General features: G+C 47.0%; 1 protein-coding gene across 1 annotated transcript; it reads left to right on the top strand.

Moving 5' to 3' along the window:
• The first annotated feature begins 4,340 nt into the window (after positions 1-4,340).
• On the top strand, positions 4,341-19,036 carry LOC131834652 (stromelysin-1). Its single transcript, XM_059179335.1, has 10 exons — positions 4,341-4,601; positions 5,158-5,402; positions 12,073-12,221; positions 12,348-12,473; positions 14,231-14,395; positions 14,576-14,720; positions 15,531-15,664; positions 16,050-16,209; positions 17,329-17,432; positions 18,644-19,036. The coding sequence occupies exons 1-10, from the start codon at positions 4,500-4,502 to the stop codon at positions 18,742-18,744; spliced, it is 1,431 nt and encodes a 476-aa protein (XP_059035318.1). The 5' UTR covers positions 4,341-4,499; the 3' UTR covers positions 18,745-19,036.
• The last annotated feature ends 8,795 nt before the right edge of the window (positions 19,037-27,831 follow it).

Here is a 27,831-nt window from a genome sequence, read left to right as displayed (position 1 = left end):
CACAAAGCCCGTTGCCACCACCAAGGAATGTCAGGGATGGATTGCGACATTTTTACCACTCCTGTGGAGTGATCTGAGTCATTATGCTCTCATAAACGAAAGAAGACCGAGCCATCCACGTGCTCAGATGATCTGTTCCTAATTCCCTCTTCTGCTCTGGTTCACCTTCCAGCTAAGATGTTTGGACGTTTCTGCGGCAAACTGCCATGAAGATTAGCGTATGGGGTAGGATTTCAACTATGAAAAACATGGATTAAAGAAAACCTGTAAGCTTCATCTGAAACTAATGATGTACTATATGGTAGCTAACTTAACATAATAAAAAATTAAAAAAATAAAAATAAAAGTGCAAAAAATAAAAAATAATTTGAGGAATGTAAAAAACGTGTAAGCAACATGTTTTATCCTAGGATTCAAAGAGGATATATTGCCTGATTAGTCTTCGTCTCTGGCTGGGGAGATTCAGAATTGTGGAAAAACAGATGCACTTTTATAATTTCCCCTGATCACTGTGATATAAAAAAGTAAAAATTAGAAGGAAGCACAGTGAAGTTTTAATCGTTTTCCTCCTGGTGGCATGACTATTTATGATCTCTTTTCTACCTTCTACTTTTTTCTATATTCTGTAATTTCCTATACTAAAAATATGAAGCTCTACTGAAATATATAAAACTTCATTTAAAACGTAGTATAAAGACATGACTTTCCATCACCCACAGAGTAAACGAAACATCTTAGCCAGAGACTAGCGGGTTTTCATGAATGGGTTTCAACCTGTCTGCCCACGACTTCAGTTCTCATTTTTGGTCACTACTCTCCATGCACGTTTTCCTTCAAGAGGAAATGAGTTCTGTCCTTTTCCTGACAGACATTCAGCTTTCTTGACTCTGCGTCAGCGTTCATGCTGTTCCTGCCGTTCCCGCCCGCCCGCACCTCGGTGGCCTGTCCTGCAGGGGACACCTTCGCTCGGCAGAGCACCGGGCCAGCGCCGCCCTCGACGCCCTGAGCACGCCCTGCCCTGCCGGACGGCACCCTTCCTGTCTTCCTTCCCTCCTGAAGCGTTTTATCCTCCCTCCTTCCTTCCTAACTTTTAAAGAGTCAGTGGGTCCGGTTCTCTCCATGTTGCTCCGTTACCCGTGGTCTGCAAGCGTTCGATCTCGGTTTGGGGACGCGAGGATTCGAAGACGGAGACTCAGACACGGGAGAGAGGACCGCGTCACCTAGGCAGAGGCACCGTGCTACCTCGTCGCATCAGGCCCGGAGGCACGCGACGAGTGGAGACACAGACGGGGGAGGCCGTCAGAGCGGCTGTGACTTGGACCGATGCGGTTCTTGAGTCCAAGCTGGAGTCGACGTGTCTGAGTGCACCGCCGCGTCTCGGAGCTCTGCAGGTCGGCTCCGCGCGTCCGGCCCTTCTCCGGCTCTGCGGTGGCTCAGCCGTGGGACAAATCCTGCCGGACGCTCCTTCTCGTCCCTGCGCTGGAAAAGCCCAAGTTCCTCCGCAGTGTTCACAGATCCCCTCTGCGTTTGGTGTGTTTATTCCCTTTCTCTTCCTTCTCTCTCCCGCTCAGCTGCTCTGTGATCTACCTCTCCAACTTTTATTTACTTACTTACTTATTTACTATAGAGTACATTTATTGTTCAAGTTAGTATGACCCAAAAATAGCACTGGGTTAGATCATGCAGACATAACACAGATTCATGGACAGTCTTTTACTTTGTATCTTAGGGTTTATGAGTTTCAAAACTAAAATACTCAAAAAGAATACGTGAGTTATTGATATTATTTAACACCCAGACTTCCAATGTAATGAACGTGAACTTATATCAACATGCAAAATAAATAAAAGTAAATAGATATCTCCAATAAGAGTGTTCCAAGTTCAGAAACCCTAAGATACAATGCATTGTCTTTTAAAATTAAATCTACAAAATGCAAATCCTCTCTCATGCATTGTTGCTCTGATGCTGCCGTCTGAGAATTTTACAGACATAGAGATGGGGAAGAGGTGTAGATAAGCCTTCAATTTATTCTTCATTAGACACACTTAAGATGGTCTCTTGAATCTTTTTCAAAGAAAAGAAAAAAATTCAGTTAATAGGGTATTTGGTAAGATCAGGGGATTTAGAAACATCTCCATGATTCATGAAGTTTTTTTGACTTTTCATTCGCCTCTTTGACTTTTCCTGGGAAACTTTCATTCATAATTAGTAGATTATTAATTCTTTCAGCAATACTAGGGTGTGCGGTTTATGCCGGGTGCCGGGTGCCATGTTCAGCATTAGGAGCCCGGGGAAAACCGAGAATTTACGGTGAGGGAGGGGACATCGCACTCCAGCTCCGCGTAAACAGTCTGCACGAGGCGGTCCGAGGTGCCACTGAGAAATAAATAATGACCTCTTCCTTAGGCGCGACACTTCCAGAAAAGTCTGCATTTATTCCAGGAGCAACAACATGACCCATTTTGCCAATTGTGTTTGAACGTCTGGGAAAATAAACATGGTATCTGTAATGTTTCCCTTTGAACTTGAAATATGTTTTATTAGACATGATCCAAGAGAAAACATTAGTCCAGAAGGAACTGAGACCGTGGTCCCTAGCAACTTCTGCCTGCATCCATCGAGCCTTCCCCAAACTCACTCCCGGTACCAGTCCTGTTTCACTCTGCCCCCTTGGCTATCCTCACATCAAGATGGACAAGCATTTCCCCTTGATTTCAATCGACGCAAGACCCAAATTCTTTCCCCTAGAGGAAGAGATGTCTTTAGATAGACTCTAGTCTAAAAACAGATGCTTACCCCTAATGCACAGCCCCAGGCTTCAGACGACTGGTCACCTCCAGGCACAGACCTCTCACTGCACCTGTGACACGCACTGGATGAGATCGCTCTGGTGTTTATTCAGAACGTACAAAGATACTGAGAAAGAAGGAAAATGCACAAGAAATGCAAAGGCAGGGAACAAAACTTGCACTTACTGAGTGTTCATTTTTCTTCATCGTTTCACAGAGTTTCTCACTCCTGGGTGTTCTGCTCTTTAGCAAACAAATAAGCAAAGAAAAAACAAACCATGGTGGCAAATAAAAAATGTTCACTTAAGACGTTTTGTAAGTGTAAACTTGGCTCTTTCCAATTTAATTTCTTTCTCTTTTTCTGCTCTGTTTTTCTAAGGGTAAGGGAGGCAAGGTCGGTGAGGAAGAGGGACAGGTGGCGGGAGAATGGTAAAACGTTCAGCCGAGCTCCCTCCCCTGTGGATGTCCGCAGTCTTCCCTACGAGCACTGTTGGCGGGACCAGCGCTCTGCGGGACCAAGAACAGGAAGAAAAAGGAAGAGGAAGGGAAGAAGAGAGAAGAGAAAACAGGTAAGCACCCTGGGGGAGACATCTAAGGGCGGCTTTTGTTTTAAGTTCAAAGTTCACCCACAATCCCAGTGGCTCAGTCATTAAGCCACTGCCTTCGGCTCAGGTCATGATCTCAGGGTCTCCCTGATCTCCCTGATCTCGGGCTCCCTGCTCCATGGGAAACCTGCTTCTCCCTCTCCTTCTGCCGCTCCCCTGCCTCTCTCTTTTTCTGTTTCTCTCTCAAATAAATAAATAAAATCTTTTAAAAAAAAGAAGTTCGAAGTATCTATGGTGATTTGAGGGAGGAGGGAGAGAGATGGGGAGACCGTGAGAAGCGCGGCGGCGACGATGACGGGAAAGTTGGTCCTGGCACAAGGTGCTTCCTTCCGACCCCGCAGGTTCGCAGGGACGGTGCTTGCAGGTCTGCGACCCGCTCCCCGGTTGGGACAGAAGGAAGACCAGCCGCAGGAGAAAGGGCACACCTCCTCCCTCGAGGTCTTTGTTCTGTCCTGCCCAGGAGCCTTCTCCTAACAAATCCAACCAGAAACCAGTAACACAGACTTCGAGTCAAGGGCTCAAAACACAGACTCTCCCTTCCAACCTTAACCTAGATATTCTTCCTTCTATTACTACAAAATCTAACAGTGTGCACTTGAGCTATGTAAGCACGGCTTGTCATTTACTTACATCTCATTGTATTTGATTTTAAGTCTGTTTTTCTTAAAATAAGACCGCATTTCATATGTTCTAACCAACTTTGACTTTTTACCGAGTCAGCCTATTTCTCCTCTCAAACACACAAACATCAATGGTCTAGTAAACTCTGGGCACTTTTTTTTCCAGAATTAAAAAAAAAAAAATGCCCCAGTTCTCTTCTTACGAAGACAGGAAGCATTTCCTGGAGCTTAATCACTATTATGATTTGCAAAATTGGAAGGGTTGAGAGAAATTAGTAAAGTAGGTTATATCATCCTACTTCAGATTTGGAATTTTTGGACATGGTCCTGCTGTCATTCGGATGAAAGCAATCATGAGTCACGCTGCGGGTGACCTAACCCACCTCTGTCACCCTATAAAAGTCAGGGCTCCAGAGACCGGACCCAGGAGAAGGTAGACACAGAGCACCACAACGACTTAGAGCCAAAAAGAGCCCGTGGAAATGCAGAACCTTCCAGCTCTCCTGTTGCTCTGTGTGGCTGTGTGCTCAGCCTACCCAGCGGACAGGGCTGCAGAGGACGAGGACAGCATGGAGCTTGTTCAGGTGACTGGGGGCTCCATCCCTCCCAGGGCTCGCTGGGGCCTGGGGTGCGCGAGTAGCAGGTAGAGAGAGGAATTAAATGTATCTCCCCCTGGGACGTCTAATCCAATGTACATGTAGCTGGTGTTTATGTTGCTAGTGTCGTGTCTAGATGCATGGGTTTGTCCAGCTTTCTTCTTAGGGCAGGTCCCTGGGAGATGCATAAAGTAGAAAGTCAAGGGAGTTAATAAATGGGCCTGAAATACAGAATTACAACCAAAGAAGCCTATGTGCTCTGTGTTCCTCTTTTACCTTAAAAGAGGAACACAGACATTTATCTTGGTTTTCTGTTTCATTTTCATTGCTTTGGGAGTAGACCAGGTTCCAGAGATTATCTGGCTACAAAGGCAGAACAGAAGCAAGGAGTCTTTACCTAAGAGTGCAGCTGAATAGGACACTCATTTTGATTTCTTCAAACCAGACAGATACTGCAGACAGTTTGAGTCAGCAGCTGCATTTTACCTCGAAAGGCTAAAAAAATCAAAGTATGACATAAAAACTTTACTTAATATCCCATTAGCAATACCTGGAAAAATACTACAAACTTCCAAAAGATACGAAACCGTTTGTTAAAAGAAGGGACCGTGGTCCCGTCATTGAGAAAATCCGAGAAATGCAGAAGTTCCTCGGGTTGGAGGTGACGGGGAAGCTGGACGCAGACACTCTGGAGATGATGCGTAAGCCCAGGTGTGGCGTTCCCGACATTGGCAGCTTCACCACCTTCCCTGGCATGCCCAAGTGGAGGAAAACCCACCTTACCTACAGGTAATGGGACAAAGAGGTTTTCACACACTACCCAGATTTTACTAATGACTATCACAGGAGAAAATAACTTCTTCTTCAATTTTTCTCTTTTTTTTTTTTTTTTTTTTTAATTTTTTTTTTTTTTAATTTTTTATAAACATATATTTTTTATATACATATATTTTTATCCCCAGGTCTGTGAATCACCAGGTTTACACACTTCACAGCACTCACCAAATCACATACCCTCCCCAATGTCCATAATCCCACCCCCTTCTCCCCAACCCCCTCCCCCCGGCAACCCTCAGTTTGTTTTGTGAGATTAAGAGTCACTTATGGTTTGTCTCCCTCCCAATCCCATCTTGTTTCATTTATTCTTCTACCCACTTAAGCCTCCATGTTGCATCACCACTTCCTCATATCAGGGAGATCATATGATAGTTGTCTTTCTCTGCTTGACTTATTTCGCTAAGCATGATACGCTCTAGTTCCATCCATGTTGTTGCAAATGGCAAGATTTCATTTCTTTTGATGGCTGCATAGTATTCCATTGTGTATATATACCACATCTTCTTGATCCATTCATCTGTTGATGGACATCTAGGTTCTTTCCATAGTTTGGCTATTGTGGACATTGCTGCTATAAACATTCGGGTGCATGTGTCCCTTTGGATCACTACATTTGTATCTTTAGGGTAAATACCCAATAGTGCAATTGCTGGGTCATAGGGCAGTTCTATTTTCAACATTTTGAGGAACCTCCATGCTGTTTTCCAGAGTGGCTGCACCAGCTTGCATTCCCACCAACAGTGTAGGAGGGTTCCCCTTTCTCCGCATCCTCGCCAGCATCTGTCATTTCCTGACTTGTTGATTTTAGCCATTCTGACTGGTGTGAGGTGATATCTCATTGTGGTTTTGATTTGTATTTCCCTGATGCCAAGTGATATGGAGCACTTTTTCATGTGTCTGTTGGCCATCTGGATGTCTTCTTTGCAGAAATGTCTGTTCATGTCTTCTGCCCATTTCTTGATTGGATTATTTGTTCTTTGGGTGTTGAGTTTGCTAAGTTCTTTATAGATTCTGGACACTAGTCCTTTATCTGATATGTCGTTTGCAAATATCTTCTCCCATTCTGTCAGTTGTCTTTTGATTTTGTTAACTGTTTCCTTTGCTGTGCAAAAGCTTTTGATCTTGATGAAATCCCAGTAGTTCATTTTTTCCCTTGCTTCCCTTGCCTTTTGCGTTGTTCCTAGGAAGATGTTGCTGCGGCAGAGGTCGAAGAGGTTGCTGCCCGTGTTCTCCTCAAGGATTTTGATGGATTCCTTTCGTACATTGAGGTCCTTCATCCATTTTGAGTCTATTTTTGTGTGTGGTGTAAGGAAATGGTCCAATTTCATTTTTCTGCATGTGGCTGTCCAATTTTCCCAGCACCATTTATTGAAAAGGCTGTCTTTTTTCCATTGGACATTCTTTCCTGCTTTGTCGAAGATTAGTTGACCATAGAGTTGAGGGTCTATTTCTGGGCTCTCTATTCTGTTCCATTGATCTATGTGTCTGTTTTTGTGCCAGTACCATGCTGTCTTGATGATGACAGCTTTGTAATAGAGCTTGAAGTCCGGAATTGTGATGCCACCAACGTTGGCTTTCTTTTTCAATATCCCTTTGGCTATTCGAGGTCTTTTCTGGTTCCATATAAATTTTAGAATTATTTGTTCCATTTCTTTGAAAAAGATGGATGGTACTTTGATAGGAATTGCATTAAATGTGTAGATTGCTTTAGGTAGCATAGACATTTTCACAATATTTATTCTTCCAATCCAGGAGCATGGAACATTTTTCCATTTCTTTGTGTCTTCCTCAATTTCTTTCATGAGTACTTTATAGTTTTCTGAGTATAGATTCTGTGTCTCTTTGGTTAGGTTTATTCCTAGGTATCTTATGGTTTTGGATGCAATTGTAAATGGGATTGACTCCTTAATATCTCTTTCTTCTGTCTTGCTGTTGGTGTAGAGAAATGCAACTGATTTCTGTGTATTGATTTTATATCCTGACACTTTACTGAATTCCTGTATAAGTTCTAGCAGTTTTGGAGTGGAGTCTTTTGGGTTTTCCACATATAGTATCATATCATCTGCGAAGAGTGATAATTTGACTTCTTCTTTGCCGATTTGGATGCCTTTAATTTCCTTTTGTTGTCTGATTGCTGAGGCTAGGACCTCTAGTACGATGTTGAATAGCAGTGGTGATAATGGACATCCCTGCCGTGTTCCTGACCTTAGCGGAAAAGCTTTCAGTTTTTCTCCATTGAGAATGATATTTGCGGTGGGTTTTTCATAGATGGCTTTGATGATATTGAGGTATGTGCCCTCTATCCCTACACTTTGAAGAGTTTTGATCAGGAAGGGATGTTGTACTTTGTCAAATGCTTTTTCAGCATCTATTGAGAGTATCATATGGTTCTTGTTCTTACTTTTATTGATGTGTTGTATCACATTGACTGATTTGCGGATGTTGAACCAACCTTGCAGCCCTGGAATAAATCCCACTTGGTCGTGGTGAATAATCTTTTTAATGTACTGTTGAATCCGATTGGCTAGTATTTTGTTGAGTATTTTCGCATCTGTGTTCATCAAGGATATCGGTCTATAGCTCTCTTTTTTGGTGGGATCCTTGTCTGGTTTTGGGATCAAGGTGATGCTGGCCTCATAAAATGAGTTTGGAAGTTTTCCTTCCATTTCTATTTTTTGGAACAGTTTCAGGAGAATAGGAATTAGTTCTTCTTTAAATGTTTGGTAGAATTCCCCCGGGAAGCCGTCTGGCCCTGGGCTTTTGTTTGTTTGGAGATTTTTAATGACTGTTTCAATCTCCTTACTGGTTATGGGTCTGTTCAGGCTTTCTATTTCTTCATGGTTCAGTTGTGGTAGTTTATATGTTTCTAGGAATGCATCCATTTCTTCCAGATTGTCAAATTTATTGCCGTAGAGTTGCTCATAGTATGTTCTTATAATAGTTTGTATTTCCTTGGTGTTAGTTGTGATCTCTCCTCTTTCATTCATGATTTTATTTATTTGGGTCCTTTCTCTTTTCTTTTTGATAAGTCGGGCCAGGGGTTTATCAATTTTATTAATTCTTTCAAAGAACCAGCTCCTAGTTTCGTTGATTTGTTCTATTGTTTTTTTGGTTTCTATTTCATTGATTTCTGCTCTGATCTTTATGATTTCTCTTCTCCTGCTGGGCTTAGGGTTTCTTTCTTGTTCCTTCTCCAGCTCCTTTAGGTGTAGGGTTAGGTTGTGTACCTGAGACCTTTCTTGTTTCTTGAGAAAGGCTTGTACCGCTATATATTTTCCTCTCAGGACTGCCTTTGTTGTGTCCCACAGATTTTGAACCGTTGTATTTTCATTATCATTTGTTTCCATGATTTTTTTCAATTCTTCTTTAATTTCCCGGTTGACCCATTCATTCTTTAGAAGGATACTCTTTAGTCTCCATGTATTTGGGTTCTTTCCAAACTTCCTTTTGTGGTTGAGTTCTAGCTTTAGAGCATTGTGGTCTGAAAATATGCAGGGAATGATCCCAATCTTTTGATACCGGTTGAGTCCTGATTTAGGACCGAGGATGTGATCTATTCTGGAGAATGTACCATGTGCACTAGAGAAGAATGTGTATTCTGTTGCTTTGGGATGAAATATTCTGAATATATCTGTGATGTCCATCTGGTCCAGTGTGTCATTTAAGGCCTTTATTTCCTTGCTGATCTTTTGCTTGGATGACCTGTCCATTTCAGTGAGGGGAATATTAAAGTCCCCTACTATTATTGTATTGTTGTTTATGTGTTTCTTTGATTTTGTTATTAATTGGTTTATATAGTTGGCTGCTCCCACGTTGGGGGCATAGATATTTAAAATTGTTAAATCTTCTTGTTGGACAGACCCTTTGAGTATGATATAGTGTCCTTCCTCATCTCTTATTACAGTCTTTGGCTTAAAATCTAATTGATCTGATATAAGGATTGCCACTCCTGCTTTCTTCTGATGTCCATTAGCATGGTAAATTCTTTTCCACCCCCTCACTTTAAATCTGGAGGTGTCTTCGGGCTTAAAATGTGTTTCTTGGAGGCAACATATAGATGGGTTTTGTTTTTTTATCCATTCTGATACCCTGTGTCTTTTGACAGGGGCATTTAGCCCATTCACATTCAGGGTAACTATTGAGAGATATGAATTTAGTGCCATTGTATTGCCTGTAAGGTGACTGTTACTGTATATGGTCTCTGTTCCTTTCTGATCTACCACTTGTAGGCTCTCTCTTTGCTTAGAGGACCCCTTTCAATACTTCCTGTAGAGCTGGTTTGGTATTTGCAAATTCTTTCAGTTGTTGTTTGTCCTGGAAGCTTTTAATCTCTCCTTCTATTTTCAATGATAGCCTAGCTGGATATAGTATTCTTGGCTGCATGTTTTTCTCGTTTAGTGCTCTGAAAATATCATGCCAGCTCTTTCTGGCCTGCCAGGTCTCTGTGGATAAGTCAGCTGCCAATCTAATATTTTTACCATTGTATGTTACAGACTTCTTTTCCCGGGCTGCTTTCAGGATTTTCTCTTTGTCATTGAGACTTGTAAATTTTACTATTATGTGACGGGGTGTGGGCCTATTCTTATTTATTTTGAGGGGCATTCTCTGAACCTCCTGAATTTTGATGCTTGTTCCCTTTGCCATATTGGGGAAATTCTCCCCAATAATTCTCTCCAGTATACCTTCTGCTCCCCTCTCACTTTCTTCTTCTTCTGGAATCCCAATTATTCTAATGTTGTTTCGTCTTATGGTGTCACTTATTTCTCGAATTCTCCCCTCGTGGTCCAGTAGCTGTTTGTCCCTCTTTTGATCAGCTTCTTTATTCTCTGTCATTTGGTCTTCTATATCACTAATTCTTTCTTCTGCCTCATTTATCCTAGCAGTGAGAGCCTCCATTTTTGATTGCACCTCATTAATAGCTTTTTTGATTTCAACTTGGTTAGATTTTAGTTCTTTTATTTCTCCAGAAAGGGCTTTTATATCTCTCGAGAGGGTTTCTCTAATATCTTCCATGCCTTTTTCGAGCCCGGCTAGAACCTTGAGAATTGTCATTCTGAACTCTAGATCTGACATATTACCGATGTCTGTATTGATTAGGTCCCTAGCCTTCGGTACTGCCTCTTGTTCTTTTTTTTGTGGTGAATTTTTACGTCTTGTCATTTTGTCCAGATAAGAGTAAATGAAGGGGCAAGTAAAATACTAAAAGGGTGGCAACAACCCCAGGAAAATATGCTTTAGCCAAATTAGAAGAGATCCAAAATCGTGAGTGGGGAGAAAGGGGATAAAAAGAGGTTCAAAAAGGAAGAAAGAAAAAAGAAAAAAAAAAAAAAAAAAAGAAAAGAATTTTTTTTAAAAAAAGAAAACACCTAAGAAAAATGTAAAAAAAATATATATATATATTAGATAAACTAGTAAAAAATCGTTAAAAAAGAAAAAGGTAACAGTTAAAAAAAAAAAAAAAATTTTACCCGAAGGCGAGAAAAAAAAAAAAAAAAAATGAAAAAGAAAAAATTAAATTAACTGCAAGACTAAAGAAAATCACAGGAAAAAAGCCATGAGTTCCGTGCTTGGCTTTCTCCTCCTCTGGAATTCTGCTGCTCTCCTTGGTATTGAAACCGCACTCCTTGGTATGTGAGCTTGGTCTCGGCTGGATTTCTTGTTGATCTTCTGGGGGAGGGGCCTGTTGTAGTGATTTTCAAGTGTCTTTGCCCCAGGCGGAATTACACCGCCCTTACCCGGGGCCGGGGTGAGTAATCCGCTCGGGTTTGCTTTCAGGAGCTTTTGTTCCCTGAGCGCTTTCCGTAGAGTTCCAGAGGACGGGAATACAAATGGCGGCCTCCTGGTCTCCGGCCCGGAGGAGCCGAGAGCCCAGGGCCCCACTCCTCAGTGCGCCCTCAGAGAACAGCGCCCAGTTACTCCCGTCTGCCTGACCTCCGGCCGCGCTCCGAGCTCACCGAGCCTGCGACCGGTTCAAGGTGACACGGAGCTGCGAGCTTACTGTCGGCTCTGTCTCTGTAGCCGGCTTTCCCGTTCCAATACCCGCAAGCTCTGCGACACTCAGACACCCCCGATCCTTCTGTGACCCTGCGGGACCTGAGGCCACGCTGACCCCGCGTGGGCTTCGCTCCGGTTTAGCCTCTGGAGCGATGTCCCTCCGCGGAACAGACTTTTAAAAGTCCTGATTTTGTGCGCGGTTGCTCCGCCGCTTGCCGGGAGCCGGCCCCTCCCCCCGGGGTCTATCTTCCCGTCGCTTTGGATTCACTTCTCCGCCGGTCCTACCTTTCAGAAAGTGGTTGTTTTTCTGTTTCCAGAATTGCTGTTCTTCTTCTCTTCGATCTGCCGATGGATTTTCAGGTGTTTGCAATCTTTAGATAAGCTATCTAGCTGATCTCCGGCTAGCTGAAGCAGTCTCAGCTTGCTACTTCTCCGCCATCTTGACTCCTCCCTGCCTTATTATTTTTGCTTCTCCACTCTCACCATCCACCTTGGTTTTTTTCCCAGAACTGGCCTGAAATAGACCTTGGAGTTTTCACCCAACACAGCTTTAACGGATGAGAAGTCACTATAGGTAAGCTTTCGAAAATGACGAAGACGGCATTGCTCTTCAATTTTTCTCTTAAAGGATTATAAATTATACGTTGGATTTGCCAAGAGATGCTATTGATTCTGCCATTGAGAAAGCCCTGAGCCTCTGGCAGGAGGTGACCCCACTGACCTTCTCCAGGGCTGATGATGGAGAGGCTGACATAAAGATCTCCTTCGCAGTTAGAGGTAAAACAAAGGAAAAAATCCCACAAAAACCATGAAATGCATCAATTTATCTAGGTGCTACTGGGGGAGGGTGTTCCAAGAGATCTGAATTACCTATCTTTCCAATAAAAACACTTTCTCTGTTAGATCATGGAGACTTTAGCCCTTTTGATGGACCTGGAAATGTTTTGGGTCATGCCTACCCGCCCGGCCCCGGCATTTTTGGAGACGCCCACTTTGACGACGATGAACAGTGGACAAGAGACACTTCAGGTAGGTTACACATCTCTCGGAATGACGTCGGTGGGGGGTTTCTTTAGATTTAGAAAATTCTTAATAGCTCAGAATCTTCAAGAAGTGGGGTGTCCCATACTGCCTGAATAGTTTGAGAATTAGTAGAATGTATTTTTGTTTTAACTATTTTGCACATGTCTGAAAAGTTTATTCTCTGTCTTGGTAAGCACAGTGTGGGGACATCAGTAAGTATTTCTTTGATGACTGCGTTTCTAGGGTGAGCTCAGAACCATCCTCGGGAATATTCTCTCATTATATTGAGTGGCAGATACCCAAGGGATGGTGCCCTGGATATTGCTTGTATCCAGTTGGGGGCTGTTTCTTCTTTACTCTTCAAAAGGGAGATGAGAGTTAAATTTCAGGAACTGAGGTTCCTTTTTAGGTTTTCTTTGTAAATCAGCATTTTACTATCTCTAGGTTAACAAGAGTTTCTATAGACTAGTTCTGAAGGAAAGCACTTGCCCCCAATATAGTGTCCAGATTTTTTAGGTGGAAGAATATTTGTCAATTCATAACTGTATACTTTGAGGATTGGCTTCCAAAGTTCTCAAAAAATTGGCTAAAACAAATAATACTGCTTCTGAAATTCACTGGGGTTTATAATCGAAACTCAAACAGAATCTCCGTAGAGAGTATGAACGTGAAGTTAGTGCTCGGTAAATTTCTTTGATTCTACTGAATTAACAACTTCTTCCTGCAAAGCCTCTAATGAGGACTGTACTAGGATCACAAGTTACACAAATAACACTTGCAAAAGTAAAATCAGCCTGTCAAATATAATTACCCGATGACTTCCAATTTTCAGTATTCTGGGTTATTTTTAATAATATGGAGGAAAAAAATGTAAATATAGCCAGTGTTTGTGTGGCCCAGATCTCTTTTGTGGCAAACAGTAGCACGATTAGGCATGCTATCTTTGAGACCAATCTTGCAAACCCTATGTCAATGATCCTTACTAATATTTCCAGACCCAGGGACGCCTGGGTAGCTCAGTTGGTTAAGCAGCTGCCTTCAGCTCAGGTCATGATCCCAGCGTCCTGGGATCGAGCTCCTTGCTTGGCAGGGAGCCTCCTTCTCCCTCTGCCTCTGCCTGCCTCTCTGTTTGCCTGTGCTTGCTCTCACTCCAAATCTTTAAAAAAAAAAAAAAAAAAAATATATATATATATATATATATATATATATATATATATATATTTCCAGACTCAATATGTGCTTAATAGTAACAATCTTGGGGAGGAAAATTATGCAGGCAGCATTACAATGGGGAATCGGGGGAGCGTGGTTGTCTCAGGATTCCAGAATTGAGATGAATAAATTGTGATTCATATAACGGAGGCCATGACTGGCAAACACTAATATGTTGAAACAGTGTTTAGCTTTTCATTAACAAATGAAGAGAAACATTTATGGATGATCTACATAAGTGGTTTGGGCCCCCTCCAGAGCACAGGAAAAGGGAGCTGGCTCTCCGCTAGGATCCTGAGACAGGAGAGTGGGGTGGGGACATGACTGGATATTTTGTCTCAAAGACTGATTTCAAGAAAGAGCCTTGAAAAACACTTGGCCTGCCGTGAAGTGTGGGCCCGTTAACCACACACCAGGCAAAGGAAGCCCCATGTGCCTCCAGGGAGAAAATGAGAGAACACACAGCTGACCTGTGTGAGGATGTCCATGGATTTGTACCAAGTAACCGTTGTTTATTTGTACCAAGTAAACCCTGTTTATTTCTTAAACAGGAACCAACTTATTCCTGGTCGCTGCTCATGAACTTGGCCACTCCCTGGGTCTCTTTCACTCAGCCGACCCCCACGCTCTGATGTACCCAGTCTACAGGGCACACACAGACCTGGCCCGCTTCCGCCTTTCTCCAGATGACGTGGCCGGCATCCAGTCCCTGTACGGTGAGCGAGGCCGCACACACCGGGCACGGAGCTTTGCAGGGCCGGTCCTCGGGAGAGCTTGAAAACGCGGCGCGAAGGGTTTGCAGTTCCTCTTAAGCCCCTGAGTGCGCTGGGAAAGCACTCACGTGGACGATAGCGTCACAGTCCCTCTGTTTGCCTCCCCACATCTGTTCCCTTCAGGATCTCCCCCTGGCTCCCCCGATGACCCTGTGGCGCCCACGGAATCTGTGCCTTCAGAACCGGGGACCCCAGCTGCGTGCGACCCCGCTTTGTCCTTCGATGCAGTCAGCACCCTGAGGGGAGAAATCCTCTTCTTTAAGGACAGGTCAGACCAGAAGATTCCATTTCCTCTCTCTTCTTCTGACGTTCAGTGTTTAGTAAGGAGAACGGAGACTTGATGGAGATTTTAAATTCTGAGAGCAAAGCATTTTCTCTGAACTTGAAATCACTGAGCTCTCGTGACTCACCCTCCATGTTTCCCCAAAAGCTTCCCACTCGTTTTCCAAGGCTTGATTCGATGCCTGTCCTCTCGTGCTTGTCTCCAGTCGCTATAAGCCACGCTTACTTTTCCAGAGGCTCAGGTCGAACTTCAGAATTAGAGTTTTATCTTTGCTTCCTTTAAAGATAGCATCAGGAGGGCATTATCCTTAACCGGCTAATCTACAGCTGCAGACTATGTCCGTGACAACACGTTCAGGCTGCGCACGTGGGAGGGAAGCCAAGAGCCAGTCTCCCTCGCCACACGGGCTCCCCGCCGCCACCCACTATCGAGGATGCGTGTAGACACTTCCACAGTCATTCTGGAAATACTGACACCCACACGCACACATACACACACACCAGTCTGTCCGTCTGAAAACGTGACCAGCGTTGTGATGCCCACACTGGTTTGCATGGGCTGTAGCCACCTTCTCTCTGGAAGATCTTACGCCAGAATCCTCGGCAGGAGGCCGGGGGCAAGCGTCCCAAGAGAAAGAAAGGATCTTTTCCCGTTGACAGCCTGCCTGATTGCTGCCCGCCCTCGAGCCTAGCAGCTGAGGGGATGGGGCGGGTGGATGAGGCACCACAGGGAGAAAAACCCATTAAAGGTGAAGGTCTGTTTCTCAATTTTCATTTCCTCTTCTACATATTTTAGGTATTTTTGGCGCAAATCCCTCAGGACACTTGAACCTGGATTTTATTTGATCTCTTCGTTTTGGCCGTCGCTCCCTTCAGGCCTGGATGCCGCATATGAAGACACTAACAAGGACACTGTTTTCCTTTTTAAAGGTAATTATGAAACATTAATTTCTTCTAACCTGTTGAAATAAACCCCTTTGCAGGAAAATTAAATAGAACTTTAGTTTTCTCTACTCTGACAAATTGTGTCTCCTTCGTCACTCGAAGTTCTGAAGAAACAACTGGGTCTGGTGTTATTTTATTTATATTTTACAGATAATAAAAATGCAAGTAGGGATATAAATCACTCAGAGTTGTAAATTCCCTCTTTGCATTTGTGTTCAGTTGTTCAATCCACACATTTTTGTGAACAATCCACTTTGAGCTGGAGATTAAATCCTTACTCTGAAAATCAAAGGTGCTGACAAGTATTTTTAAAACTCGAAGGCTTAACTGTCATAAATTCAACAAGACTCCAAATGATTTTTCTTAACAGGAAATCAGTTCTGGGCCGTGAGAGGAACGGAGCCACAAGCAGGTTATCCAAAAGGCATCCGCACCCTGGGTTTTCCTGCAACCGTAGGGAAAATTGATGCGGCCCTTTTTGATAAAGAAAAGAAGAAAACATATTTCTTCGTAGGAGACAAATACTGGCGGTAAGACGGGGTTGGGGTGACTTTGCATGAAGCCTCAGCAGGGAAATTATCCTCTTCCAAGGATACCCCCAGGTCACTCGCAGCCCAGCCCCACCCCACCCCCAGTACGGAGGACCAGGACAGACTCTCTTTCAAAGGCAGCAACGCTGGTCTTAGGTGGTCCCAGGGGCCTCTATCTCGGTCCCACCTTGAGCCCGGGAGCCGCAGGCCGGAGCTCCCCTGCGACCACACCACCCTGTGCCTGAACAGCCTCTTCTCACCTCTGCACCACCACCACCACCCGCCCCCTGCCTCCAGCCAGTGCATGCCCTCTTCAAGTCCTGCCTCAAGTCCCACCCCCCGGTGGAGCTTCCCAGATGGACTCCAAATGCAGATGGGCTTGTGTTTTGTTTCAAAACAAGCCTTGGGAATCCGGGCCACACTTTAGCATTCCTTTCCTGTCCACCCACTGCCTCCCTGGGTGTTTGTCTCATGCTTCCAGCTTCGCCATATGATGCTTCAGGGCCGCCCCGACCGCACCCGTTCAGTAGGGCTGTCGTTAAGAGGCCAGTGAGCAGCAGCGGTCCGGGTTTACGGTCAGAACCCAGGACACACAGACGCCGATGCCTGGGCCATCTGCCCGACGACTGGCAGGACCAACCAAGGTCCAGCCAACGAGCCCACAACACATTCCCTGTGCTTTCCTGGTCTCCGTCATCCCTTCCCTAGGAGGCTGCTGGAGGAAATCCAGACGTGCAGGGTGGGGAGGACACGCACAAGCCACATACGGTAGAGAACTTGACATTCGTATTTGAGATGAATGAGGCAACTCATCTGTCCGTACCTTCAAGCCTTTATGATAGAAAGATGATTAGGTTCTTTCCATCCAGCCTCGAGAAGTATGGTAACAGACATCTGAGACATCGGATGTTGCCTCTTCTCCGGGGGAGAGACAGTTTTAAGAGCTGTGTTTGCAGTCCCATTAAAGTCCCATATTTCTGTAGTGTCTCACCGGCTTGACGTTCATTTACGATACTTGGAAAGTTTACTAGAATGCCACAGTAAACCCGACATGACTTAGGGCTTCTGGTCACGTGGCTTCCGTGCAATGCCGTGCTGTGTTTCTTTTACTGGGTGCAGATTTGACGAGAAGAGACAATCCATGGAGCCGGGCTTCCCCAGGCAAATAGCGGAAGACTTCCCAGGGGTGGACACGAAGGTCGACGCTGCTTTTGAAGCATTTGGTGAGGAGATACTTTTTGTTTGGTCACGGGGCACTGGGAACTTTCTAGGGTATCGGAGGGACAATTGGATTAATTTCTAATGACAAATTTTCTTTTTTTATAAGACTTATTTATTTACTTGAGGGGGGGGAAGGGCAGAGGGAGAGAGAATCCCAAGCAGTCACTGCGCTGAGCGCAGAGCCCAGTGGGGGCCGTGATCTCATGACTGAGATCACAACCTGAGCCGAAACCAAGAGTCGGATGCTTAAGTGACAGAGCCCCCAGGTGCCCTGTGTAATGACAGGTTTTCTCTAAGCAGCTCCTTCCTCTCTTCCCCCAAATTGCTACTTACCAATTCCATGCCAAGTCTATGATGACTTCTAGAAAACATTGATGTGATTGGTGGGCACTCATCTCTGTTCCGTGTGTGCGGAAAATAGCAAACTGCTCAGGGTTGTTTCCCTGCGTCCTGACCTGAGCTCTCAGATCTCCCTGCGCGCAGAGAAGTCCCCTCCAGCAGTGTGGCGACGTTTCCCTCACCCTATCCTGCCATAACTACTGATTCCCAGGGACATGTCCCCAAGTGGTCAGTCGCTGCCCATGCCAGTCAGTTGCAAATCATTGCTTCTTCGTGTGCCCGGGGTTTTAAACCAGTTGTATCTTTTTCCTGCTCGAGGAGAGAGAAGTGAAGGCTGGTGGGTCCTTATTGGTGGTCCTTACTGGTCCTGAGCACCAGGATGGCCGAGCCTTGAAGGGCCCTGGTGTTCTCAAGGGGTTTCCATGCTTCTCTGGGTCTGGAAGGGACCCTCAGGGAAGGAAAGGGGAGGAGGACTGTTGGGAAAAAAGAAAATAAAGAGTTCATGGTTTCCAAAGAAGCAGAGAATTTTGCCTGGTTGGAAGAAGAATACCATGGTAAGTGGAGCCTGGCTTCGCCGTCGGACAGAGCTGGAAGGCGGTGCTGTCACCAGCCTGTCCTCCGCGAGGGACCTTGGGCCAGCCTGCACACCCCTCCCCCTACCCATCTGCAGGGCGGACTTAGATGCGCATCCCTCATGGGACTGTTGAAGGAAGACGTGAGAAAACAAACCCATCAAACGCTTTCCGGAATCCGGCACCCAGTAAAACCCTTATAAACACCAGAATTCTCATTGCCTGGCATTCTGCATTCTGGGTGTTGCCAAGCTGGTTTATCTGCAACAGTATCTCACGGGTTCCCTCCTCTGTATTTCCAGGATTTTACTATTTCTTCAGCGGAGCTTCCCAGTTGGAGTTTGACCCCAACGCAAGGAAAGTCACCCACACCCTGGCGAGTGGCAGCTGGCTAAACTGCTGAGAGGCCAAGAAGCACCCCCACGGGCTCCGGCCACTGCTGCTAGTCCTGCCCGGAGTCCCCGCGAGCGTAGACGGTCCGTTTCTCCCATGCGTGGGGACGACTCTCAGGCGACATCCTCGACTTGCCCGCTGCTTCCCACGGTGTCGGGCATTGGGGCGAGCGGCTGGCTGAGCGGGGGCTGCGTCCCGCGGGGCCTCCACGGGGGAGGGGAGAGCGCTCGTGGCCCAGCCCGGCTACTGTATATAGACTATGTACTTGTTATTTAATAAAGAGAATCGGTCAGTTGTATCAACATCTTGTTTGTTTTGAGAACAAGTTGTCCCCACGACCTTGGGTGCGGTGGGGACCGTGCAGTGGGGACCAGATCGGAGGCAGGCCGAGATCCTGGGCCCGTGTGCTAGGATTCAGGTCTCCACGGTGGCCGCCGCCCCATGGGCTTGTCAGGACCAGTAGGGGACGCGCCATGTGCCCTCCATAGGTGTCCTACCAGCCAGTGTCCCTGTTTCCACCTCCCACACATCCTGTGTGTTCCTGAGACACCCTGGGAGGAAGACCTGGGCCAGCTGTCCCCAAGCAGGGCAGGCTCGAGAAAACACTGTGACACAGAATCTTAGGACTGTCACGGACCACCTTGTTCACAGGCTTCTCTGTCAGGTGCAGGAAACCAAACCTGTTCTTCGTCTCCTCCTTCCACGGACAGCCCCTCGGGGGGCCCTCCCACCCGCCCTAGCAGCAGATCTGCTCACGTCCATGCACACCTGGAAACACCCTCTTGTACTCATTGTCTAGTTGTCCATGCTTGAAGCCCACGGGCAGATGCTGCTGTGAAGAGAGACTCATGGCCCTAGGTCAGGCGCCCAGCACGGCACCTGCCACACAGTAAGAGCTCGTTCACGCCCCGACGGGTCCGTTCATATGAGGACGGTGCACTCACCGTATTGCACGTGCCAGGCCAATCCGTGCTGGGGTGTAGGTGTAGGACCCTGCGTGACCCTGCGTGAACGGACACAGCCCCTACCCTCATCAAGGTCATAGTCAGCGAGAAAGAATGTATGCAAAGGAGCACACACACGTGCGTACTACCGTCAACCTAACGGGTGCTGAGCCATCGACGTCTTCGGTAGGCTAGCAGGACGGTCACCGGCTCTGGGCCGTGTTAGGACTTCTGAGGGGATGGCCCTGGAGGTTTGGAGGGGAGGCTGGAGAACCGGGGGAGGGGGTCACAGCTCAGGCAAAAGCGGTCACACTGCAGAGTCAGATGAGAGCACGGAAGACAGCAGGACTCGGCAGGGGGTTCGAAGAAGAGGAAAGAGACCACGCACCATTCCCCGAGAGCTTCCTAGAGCAGGAGGATAGACGTCACCTACCGTGGCAGCATGTGCTGGGCTCGGGGACAGCTCGGAGACACAGAGCTTTGTGAGGAAAAGGTGAGAGTGGAGAAGAATGGCTGAGGTTTGCCAAGTTTTGAAACGTCTGTGAGATGCCCAACGAGGCCATGAGTGAGTGAGTCTGAACTTAAACACGGTGACCCAGAAACTCGAGGGACTGCTCTGTGGGGACTGTGCGCAGTGTGGACACAGGCGGAGTCCTTCCTCATGCACCTCAAACAAACCCAGTGGGGTCCGTCGATCGTACCTCAATTTTGTTTTTTAAAGAGAGGAGATACACATCTGTGAATGGTCAGCATTTAGACCATCCTTAGGACGGTGAGCACGGAAGAGACCGTGTGGGAGACTGTAAGACAGAACTCTAATACATGGCAGTATTTTGGTCGCAATTGAGCATTTCTTTATTTTATAAATTCCCTGAATTTATTTGGATTATGCTTTTGCAGGGGTACTAAGTGGCCACACGTCTGAAAGGTAGAAAACACGGTGAGAAGTCAGTTTTCCTCACACCTGTCCCCACCAGCTGGTGCCTTTCCTCAGGGGCTGGTGTGACAGCCCCGTCCTCATGGAGCGCAGAGTCCAGCGAGAACGAACACACCCAAATGCAACCCTCCAGCCACCCCGTACACACGCAGACATTAGCACGTTACGTCTCCTAAAGTGAGATCAGTGGCCGCGAATCTCGCCACCGTGCTCTTCACTCTTCCCACGTGAAACACCGCGGCATCCCCTCCTGGTTAGCACAGGCGCCGTTCTTCTATTGGCCACTTTCTCCGAAAGCCTGGCTTCATTTCCTCAGTCCCTTACTGGTGGCTTGCGCCGTTGGCTTGTTTCCGCCGGGGGCAGAAGTGAAAATTTAGAGGGACTCGGGGACTCTGCTGTGGTCACGCTGCACACAGCTGAGTCAGGAGCTGATTTCGTTCTTCCTGGTTCCCAAGACCATGCTCTGATTTTGTCTAGAGCGACGGGCAGTAAACCAGCGGGGACGGCCCTATCTTGCTGAGTTTGGACTCGGTCTGAGCCGGGCGCCATGCCGTGCACGACCTGCACCACCTCAAAGAGGGCAAGTCCACTCTTGCTCAGTCCAGCAGCTTAAAATCCCCACAGCCCCAAGGCCAAGGTTCTTGTATCTGTGTCTGACTCCTGGCCTCTCCCGCCCCCCCCCGCCACTATCCTCAGTGACGAGGGACAACGGGGGACCACCCACCTGCCACTGCTCCCTGCTGCCCTTTACCCCAAGACATCTCGTTCCAGAAGGACTGGAGTGCACGTGTGTGTGTGCGCGTGTGTGTGCACTGACCAGCCGGGAACCCATGTTCCCTGACACCGAGCAGAGACCGAGCTCCAGGGACCAGCCTTGCAGCCCATGTTGGGGCAAGTCCAGCCCCGCGGTGACGTGCTGCTGAATCCCAGGACGATGTTCAAGAACTGGCTTGACTTCTCTGGCCTTGGAAATGTGGAGCACGGCCGCGCTACAGGGAGTGCCGTCAGCTCGGGGGGTGAGGGGATGAGAGAGCTGGACGGCCCGGGACGGGAGAACACGAGAAGGGGCTGGACGGGGAAGGACGTAGCTGCTGGAAGCGTGGGGCTGGAAGGATCTGCTGGGCCGGTCCGAGGCTCGCCTCCAGACGGGCTGCGTATTCGAGGCTATTCGAGGCGTCTATTCCCATCCAAGCACCAACCCGAAGCCTCGCGGTCGTCCGTCCGATCCAGCAGGAGAACGAGTGTGTCAGAACCTGTGAGTGTGGATTCCCTCTTCTTGCTCTCGGTGAGAGCCTGGGATGACTACAGTCACATCAGCGTGTCTGACACAGCGGGCAGGACGTGGTGTGCTGGCGGCATGGACAGTTTGGGACGGGTGCGTGGGAGCCCTCATAGGTGACCCAGCGGTGAGCCCGTGGTGGGTGGGGGAGCATCTCGGCAGCTCGAGGGAGGTCAGGGAGAAGGGAGTGAGGAAGGGAAAGGATTAAGGTATTACGATGACAGAATAGAGAATCACAGGAGGAAAGTAATCTAGATTGGTCACGTAGGAAGTGGGTAGGGAACCAGGAGGAGGGAGGTGTCTGGAGAGAATTTTCATCCGGGTCCCAGGGTGAGGCTGGAGACCACAGGAGGGCTTCCATTCCTCAGGGACTAGGGGTCAAGAATGCCCTGGCTGGTCCACCCGAGAAGCAAAGCCAGACTTGGCCCCTCAAGCAAGGAAAGAGGTATGGCTGTGGCTCTCTGCCTCCAGCCCTCCTGTCCCCATGTTGGGACAAGATTTATAAGATCATCAAAGCTTGAAACTAGAATTAAGACCATTAGACCTCAAAGTCCTGCACAGACTGATTTACAGGGAAACATCATCCATAGAGCAAAGCTGGTCTGCAGAAAAAGGAAAACCAGCAAATACTCAGGCTCAGACTAAGAACAAGAGGGAGAGATAGAGAGAAAGACAGAGAGACAGAGAGCCTGAATCTTCCCATTTCTCAGGACGGTTGTCCTGAGATTCTATTCCATGAGATTCCCCAAGTTCCTTATAATGATTCTACTCTAATTAACCCCCAACGAAATGATTCTTGGTTTGGACATACATGGGAAGTGGGCTGACAGACCACAGACCTTCAGAGAATATGTGGAGTTGGCTGTGGGGTCCCAGCAGGCAGAGGGAAATGTCCTGTCAAGGTGAAGCCAGCAGTCTGTGAACAGAGAAGCAGCAGCTGGTCCCACTACGGTCTGTGTTTCCATGAGTGTGTCTTTGCTCTCCACATCCTGCCTTCTGGCTGTGTTCAGTCTTCCTTTTCTGTGCACCCATTGACCCACAGTGTGCTCTCACTGTCCTCAAACGTCCCTCCTTGGACTGTCCCCAGTGTCCAGCATGGCGCCTGCCTCTTAACCTTTGCTTATTAATAAGCTTTTATTTAATGAATGAATGAATGAATGAATGAGTTTAGGAAGGAGGCAATGCTTGATCCTAGATGTTCCTCAAGCAGCAAGAGTCTAGCAGGCTGAGCGTGGAGGGAAAGGAAACATCACGTTTGTGCTGTGGCGACAGGACGGCTAACAACATTTGCAGAGCATCACACAGAGTTGGTTTGACTATGGTGAAGAAAAGATGTTTTTTTCTGAGTTACATCATAGAGGGAAGAATAAGAAGAATTCAACTTGAATTACATACCTAAAAACATTACATTTCCATTAATATAAGAACGGAGAAAACACCCCCCAAACATACTAGTTAATTGATTAATTGATTGATGGATTCAGTCCGTGCGTAATTCAGCAGTACATCCATCGTGGAAGTCATCAGGCTACAACCAACCGACCTGGTCACGTCAGCGAGCATCACCTCCTGTAGGCACAGTACGTTTATCAAGCATTCAAACTGGGGGCACAGCGTTTGGGGGAGAAGCGCTTTGGCCTTTCAGATTGACCAAAGAATCCACAGTTCCAGTGTCCTTTGATCCCTGTTAGTCAATAGGGAAAAGCCACTTCGGGGTTGGGGGTGGATCGCACCCAGAACAGACCGACAGCAAGAGCTGATTTAGAACATAACTTTATTTATCGATAAAAGCTCCTCCGTGACGAAGAGAAAACTGGTCCACTTTCCCAAGATAAAACCAAAGGTGAGTATGTGTTTTACATGACTTCCTGGCCATGGTCTATGCAACTGAGAAATCTGCCACCTGGATGTGTGGGATTAGAGACCCATGCAGCCCGTGCCAAAGGGGAGGGTGAAACATTGTATAGCGTGTCTGCCTCGTGGTCGAGCTTCCAAACTAGTCAAGGAGTCACTCACCACCATGGCTTTTATGATGGGCATTTAGCCAAAACTGCTATGGCCAGTGACGTGCTGTACCTCGTGGCATAGCAACAATTTCTTCAAGAATTGCTATTAATCTACATTATCGATGGTTTCTTACTAGCCATGTTTGGCATTTTGCCATGTTCTCATCAGGACTCATAGTGGCAAGAGTTTTGCTTCCAAGAAATAAAACACAGGAAAGTATAGGACTTCACTCTCTTCATGGCCAGTGCTGGATGCCTAACGTGGATGATCTCAGGTGTCTCCCCCCCTCACGAGGAATGGATGCTCATTGAGCAACTATTACGAGACGAACATGACGTGTATTTTTATTTGGGGATTCACGTAGCCCTAAAGCTGTCCTGGGAAACCTCGGTATTATTGTTTGCGTTTTATGTGGGAGAAAATGAGATTTTGAGAAGATTAACATGCCCAAGGCTACAGGTCTAAAAAGCTGCAACATCGAGTTTTGAATTCAAATCTGCTTTACGCAAAAAGGCAATTTCTTTCACAGTCAGAATCCTGCCTCTGGTTCTGGGTTCCGTTTCTGTGTCTGCGTATCACCAGTCCACGACTAAACCACGCTCTCTGGAGGGCCCTTCGACGGGAGCCAATTAAATGTATAATGCATGCGTAGTATTTTGGCTAATATTCTAAGAGAAAAATTGGTCTTTCTGTTTCTAGAAAATGCTAACTGTAGACCCAGAAATTGAGTTTCATGTCTGTGAAGCCCCAGTTACCTTACATCGCTGTGGAGCCCCATGTGCAGTCATGCCTTTTACGAGGTACCGACCAGTTCAATCCCATCAGAACCCCGTGGGCTAGGTGTTCAATACATTTCCTTTTTGCAAGTGGTAACAGCCAAGATGGCTCAGCTGTGATTCAAACCTATGTCATTTGACTCAAAATTCTGAACTTTTCCTACCACACCTTTTGGAGGTGGCAGAAAATTCTCTTACACATGCCCTCCCCAGGTATGAGGAAGGTAACCATCCTCGCTGGCTGCAATTAGGAAGCCTACGTTTGGTAACTAAACGTTGGTGTTGGAAGGCACGTGGACCTTGGAAGCGGACGGGGTTTAAACCTCCGCTGCGCCACCTACCGGCGCCTTGGAGAAGACAGTGTGTGTTTCCATGTCCCCCCGCCCCGGATTTTGGGTGCATCCAGGCCAAAGGAACCCAGCCTCTTCATTCCACTGGACAGGCGCCCCCAGGAGCTTCCAAGGAGCAGGATGGGGAGTGCTGGTCTTTAGGCCTGGGGGGACTGCCCCAATGTTCCGTTTTCCAGTTTAAGGAAACTGCTACTGTCCCTCAGGCTTCCTTCCAAACATTTTCCTTTCCCTTCTTGGTTGAAGACACGTCATGTAACCTCCCAGAATGACCTCAGGTTTCCCAGAAGCTGGGAAGAGATACTGCCTTTAATCAAGTCGCTTTTGATTGCAGTCCTAAAGACAGCTCTGAACCGGGAACACACTGTTCTTCGTCAGTTCAGGGGGCATTATGGGACAAAATACCATTTTACATCCCGTCCGATGTATCATCCAATGACATATGTTCCCCATAGAACTGCGTGTATGCACTCTTCTGCAGACACTGTGCTAAGTGTATTTATGCATATAAAGTTAATCACACAAGCATGTTTATAGATTCTGAGTCATGAAGATCCATATAGATCTACCTGTAAAATATGCAGTCCACACTGGTCTGCCTTTATACAGAGCCTGGGCTAACCCTCCATGTAAACAAGGACACAGATTTGTTCTCACAGCCTGGACAGCAGGGCCCTGGGAGGGAGGAGGACAGAGGACTCTGGGGATTTGATGGGGTCTGTGACCTCAGGCTGAGCTCAAGGCCAAGGAAGAAAACACCCCAATGTTCTAGCTGTGTAGCTTTTAGGATAGAAGCTTCTAAGAGCTTCTAGCTCTTCCTTTGGGGTAAATTTCTCTAAAAACCCTTATGCCCTCTCCACCATATGTGTACATATCCTCCTGCTCCTCTTGAAAGCCGTGTGTTCTGGGACATGCACCTAAGGAGAGTTTCTGTATGGAGCCCACGTCAGGCTCAGGCTGCCGCAGACTCGGGCTGAAAGGAGTCAGCTACAGGCACCTCTGTGCCTTACGTCGGAGTCAGCTGGTTAGGGACAACCGCACCTGGAAACAGTAAGGCTAACTCCTCTCTAGCGCTCAGCCAGTCACAGAGTTCCAGGTTCCGTCCTGGTCGCATGTAATTCATTTAGAAAATAGTCTGATGCTTCCCCAGCACAATGGCTGTTATGTTGTCACCTAAGCTAAAATGGGGAAGCAGAAGTTGATGACCTTTCAACTGATCTCTGAGATTAAATTATTTCATGTGGCAATTCAAGGACTTGGCGAACTGCCCGCCTTCCTGGAATGGAGTGAATCTCCGAAATTCTCTGCCGTGTGATGCAAGAAGAGCCTGAAATGGACAAGTTGCATGTCTTTCCCGCTGCACCGAATCCCAACCGACCCGTACTCGAGGTTTAGTGTGCAGAATGGCTGGGGAGCCCTTCACTCTCATCAGCTGCCCGGGACCCAGCAGGAGACCCTCCAAGGGGGCTTACTGAAGGGTAGTCGAGACACATGTCTAAGCACGCAGCCCCTGTGTGCCCCCTCCACCTGTCTCTCCAAGCACACCCACTGAAGCTGCTCACACCAACACGACAAGATGTGTTACCAGTGCTGGTTTCTCAGAACTGAGTACCAGAACCAGGAGAGGGGAGCTGACGTGAGTGGCAAAAAGAGACCACAATTGGATTTGTTTTGGTCGTTAGTGGATTTCTGGGTACATTGGCTGAAAAGTATATCCTTGTGCTTCAAATCTTATTTTTTCTGTTATCTCCCATAAAATTTTTGGAGATCTATGCCTACATAAATATTCATTGATATAATATAAATTACACCTATAATTTTTAACAGCTACTTCGAGAAATGATTTCATAGCAATCAAGCCGTAACCCCTTCATGAGAACTCCCTTCTGAGAGCAAAACTGGGATCTGATTAGTTTTGCAATTCCTAGCAGGGGGCCTATCACGCCGATTTAGTAAACGAGACTGAGTTCCGTTGATACACAGGCAGTTTTTTATAGAAAAATCAGGGAATAGGTAACTGGTGTGTTCTTACCCACATGTGCTGCGGTGACCTGAGCCTTCCCATCTCTTCCGGAGTTCACTCTGGTCCTTGGGTTTAACCATTTCAGCCCCCAGAGTGGCTATGGCTCCTCCCAGCCAAACCAAAGTGAGAGAAATCTCTCCAAAAGAAGAGACGCGGGGCGCCTGGGTGGCTCAGTGGTTTGGGCTGCTGCATTCGGCTCGGGTCGTGATCTCAGGGTCCTGGGATCGAGCCCCGCATCGGGCTCCCTGCTCCGCAGGAAGCCTGCTTCCCTCTCTCTCTCTGTCTCTCTCTGCCTGCCTCTCTGCCTACTTGTGATCTCTGTCTGTCAAATAAATAAATAAAATCTTTAAAAAAAAAAAAAAACAAAACAAAAGAAGAGACGCCCTCCGAAGTATGAATGTGTCCATTTTTCTATCCCATAGAATTTAGCCTAACACGTTCCATATCAAGGAAGTGGTATCCAAATCTGGCGTGCCCTGGAAAGTGGACAGAAATGCGCACACAGAATGCCGGCCCTCTTCCCAGCAATCTGCATTCCGTTAGGGGAGTCAAGTCAAGGTAAGGAAACTATGAAAACTGCCTTAAGAAAGAGGAATGGTTTGTGAAAACTCAGAGTGCGGAGGAGAGAGGAAAAGTTGTAGATGAAGTGGCCCTTGACTGGGACCTGGAGGGACAGCAGCATTCTGTGACGTCAGAACAGAGGGGTCATGACCCTAGACAGGGCAGAGAACTGGGTGCAGCGCACATGTGGGGAGCAGTATAAGTCGGTTGGCGTGCGAGAGAG

This window comes from Mustela lutreola, chromosome 1, assembly GCF_030435805.1.
Source record: "Mustela lutreola isolate mMusLut2 chromosome 1, mMusLut2.pri, whole genome shotgun sequence".
NCBI lineage: Eukaryota > Metazoa > Chordata > Mammalia > Carnivora > Mustelidae > Mustela > Mustela lutreola.
The sequence above is the reverse complement of the archived record's forward strand: the minus strand, read 5'-3'. Positions and strand labels throughout refer to the sequence as shown.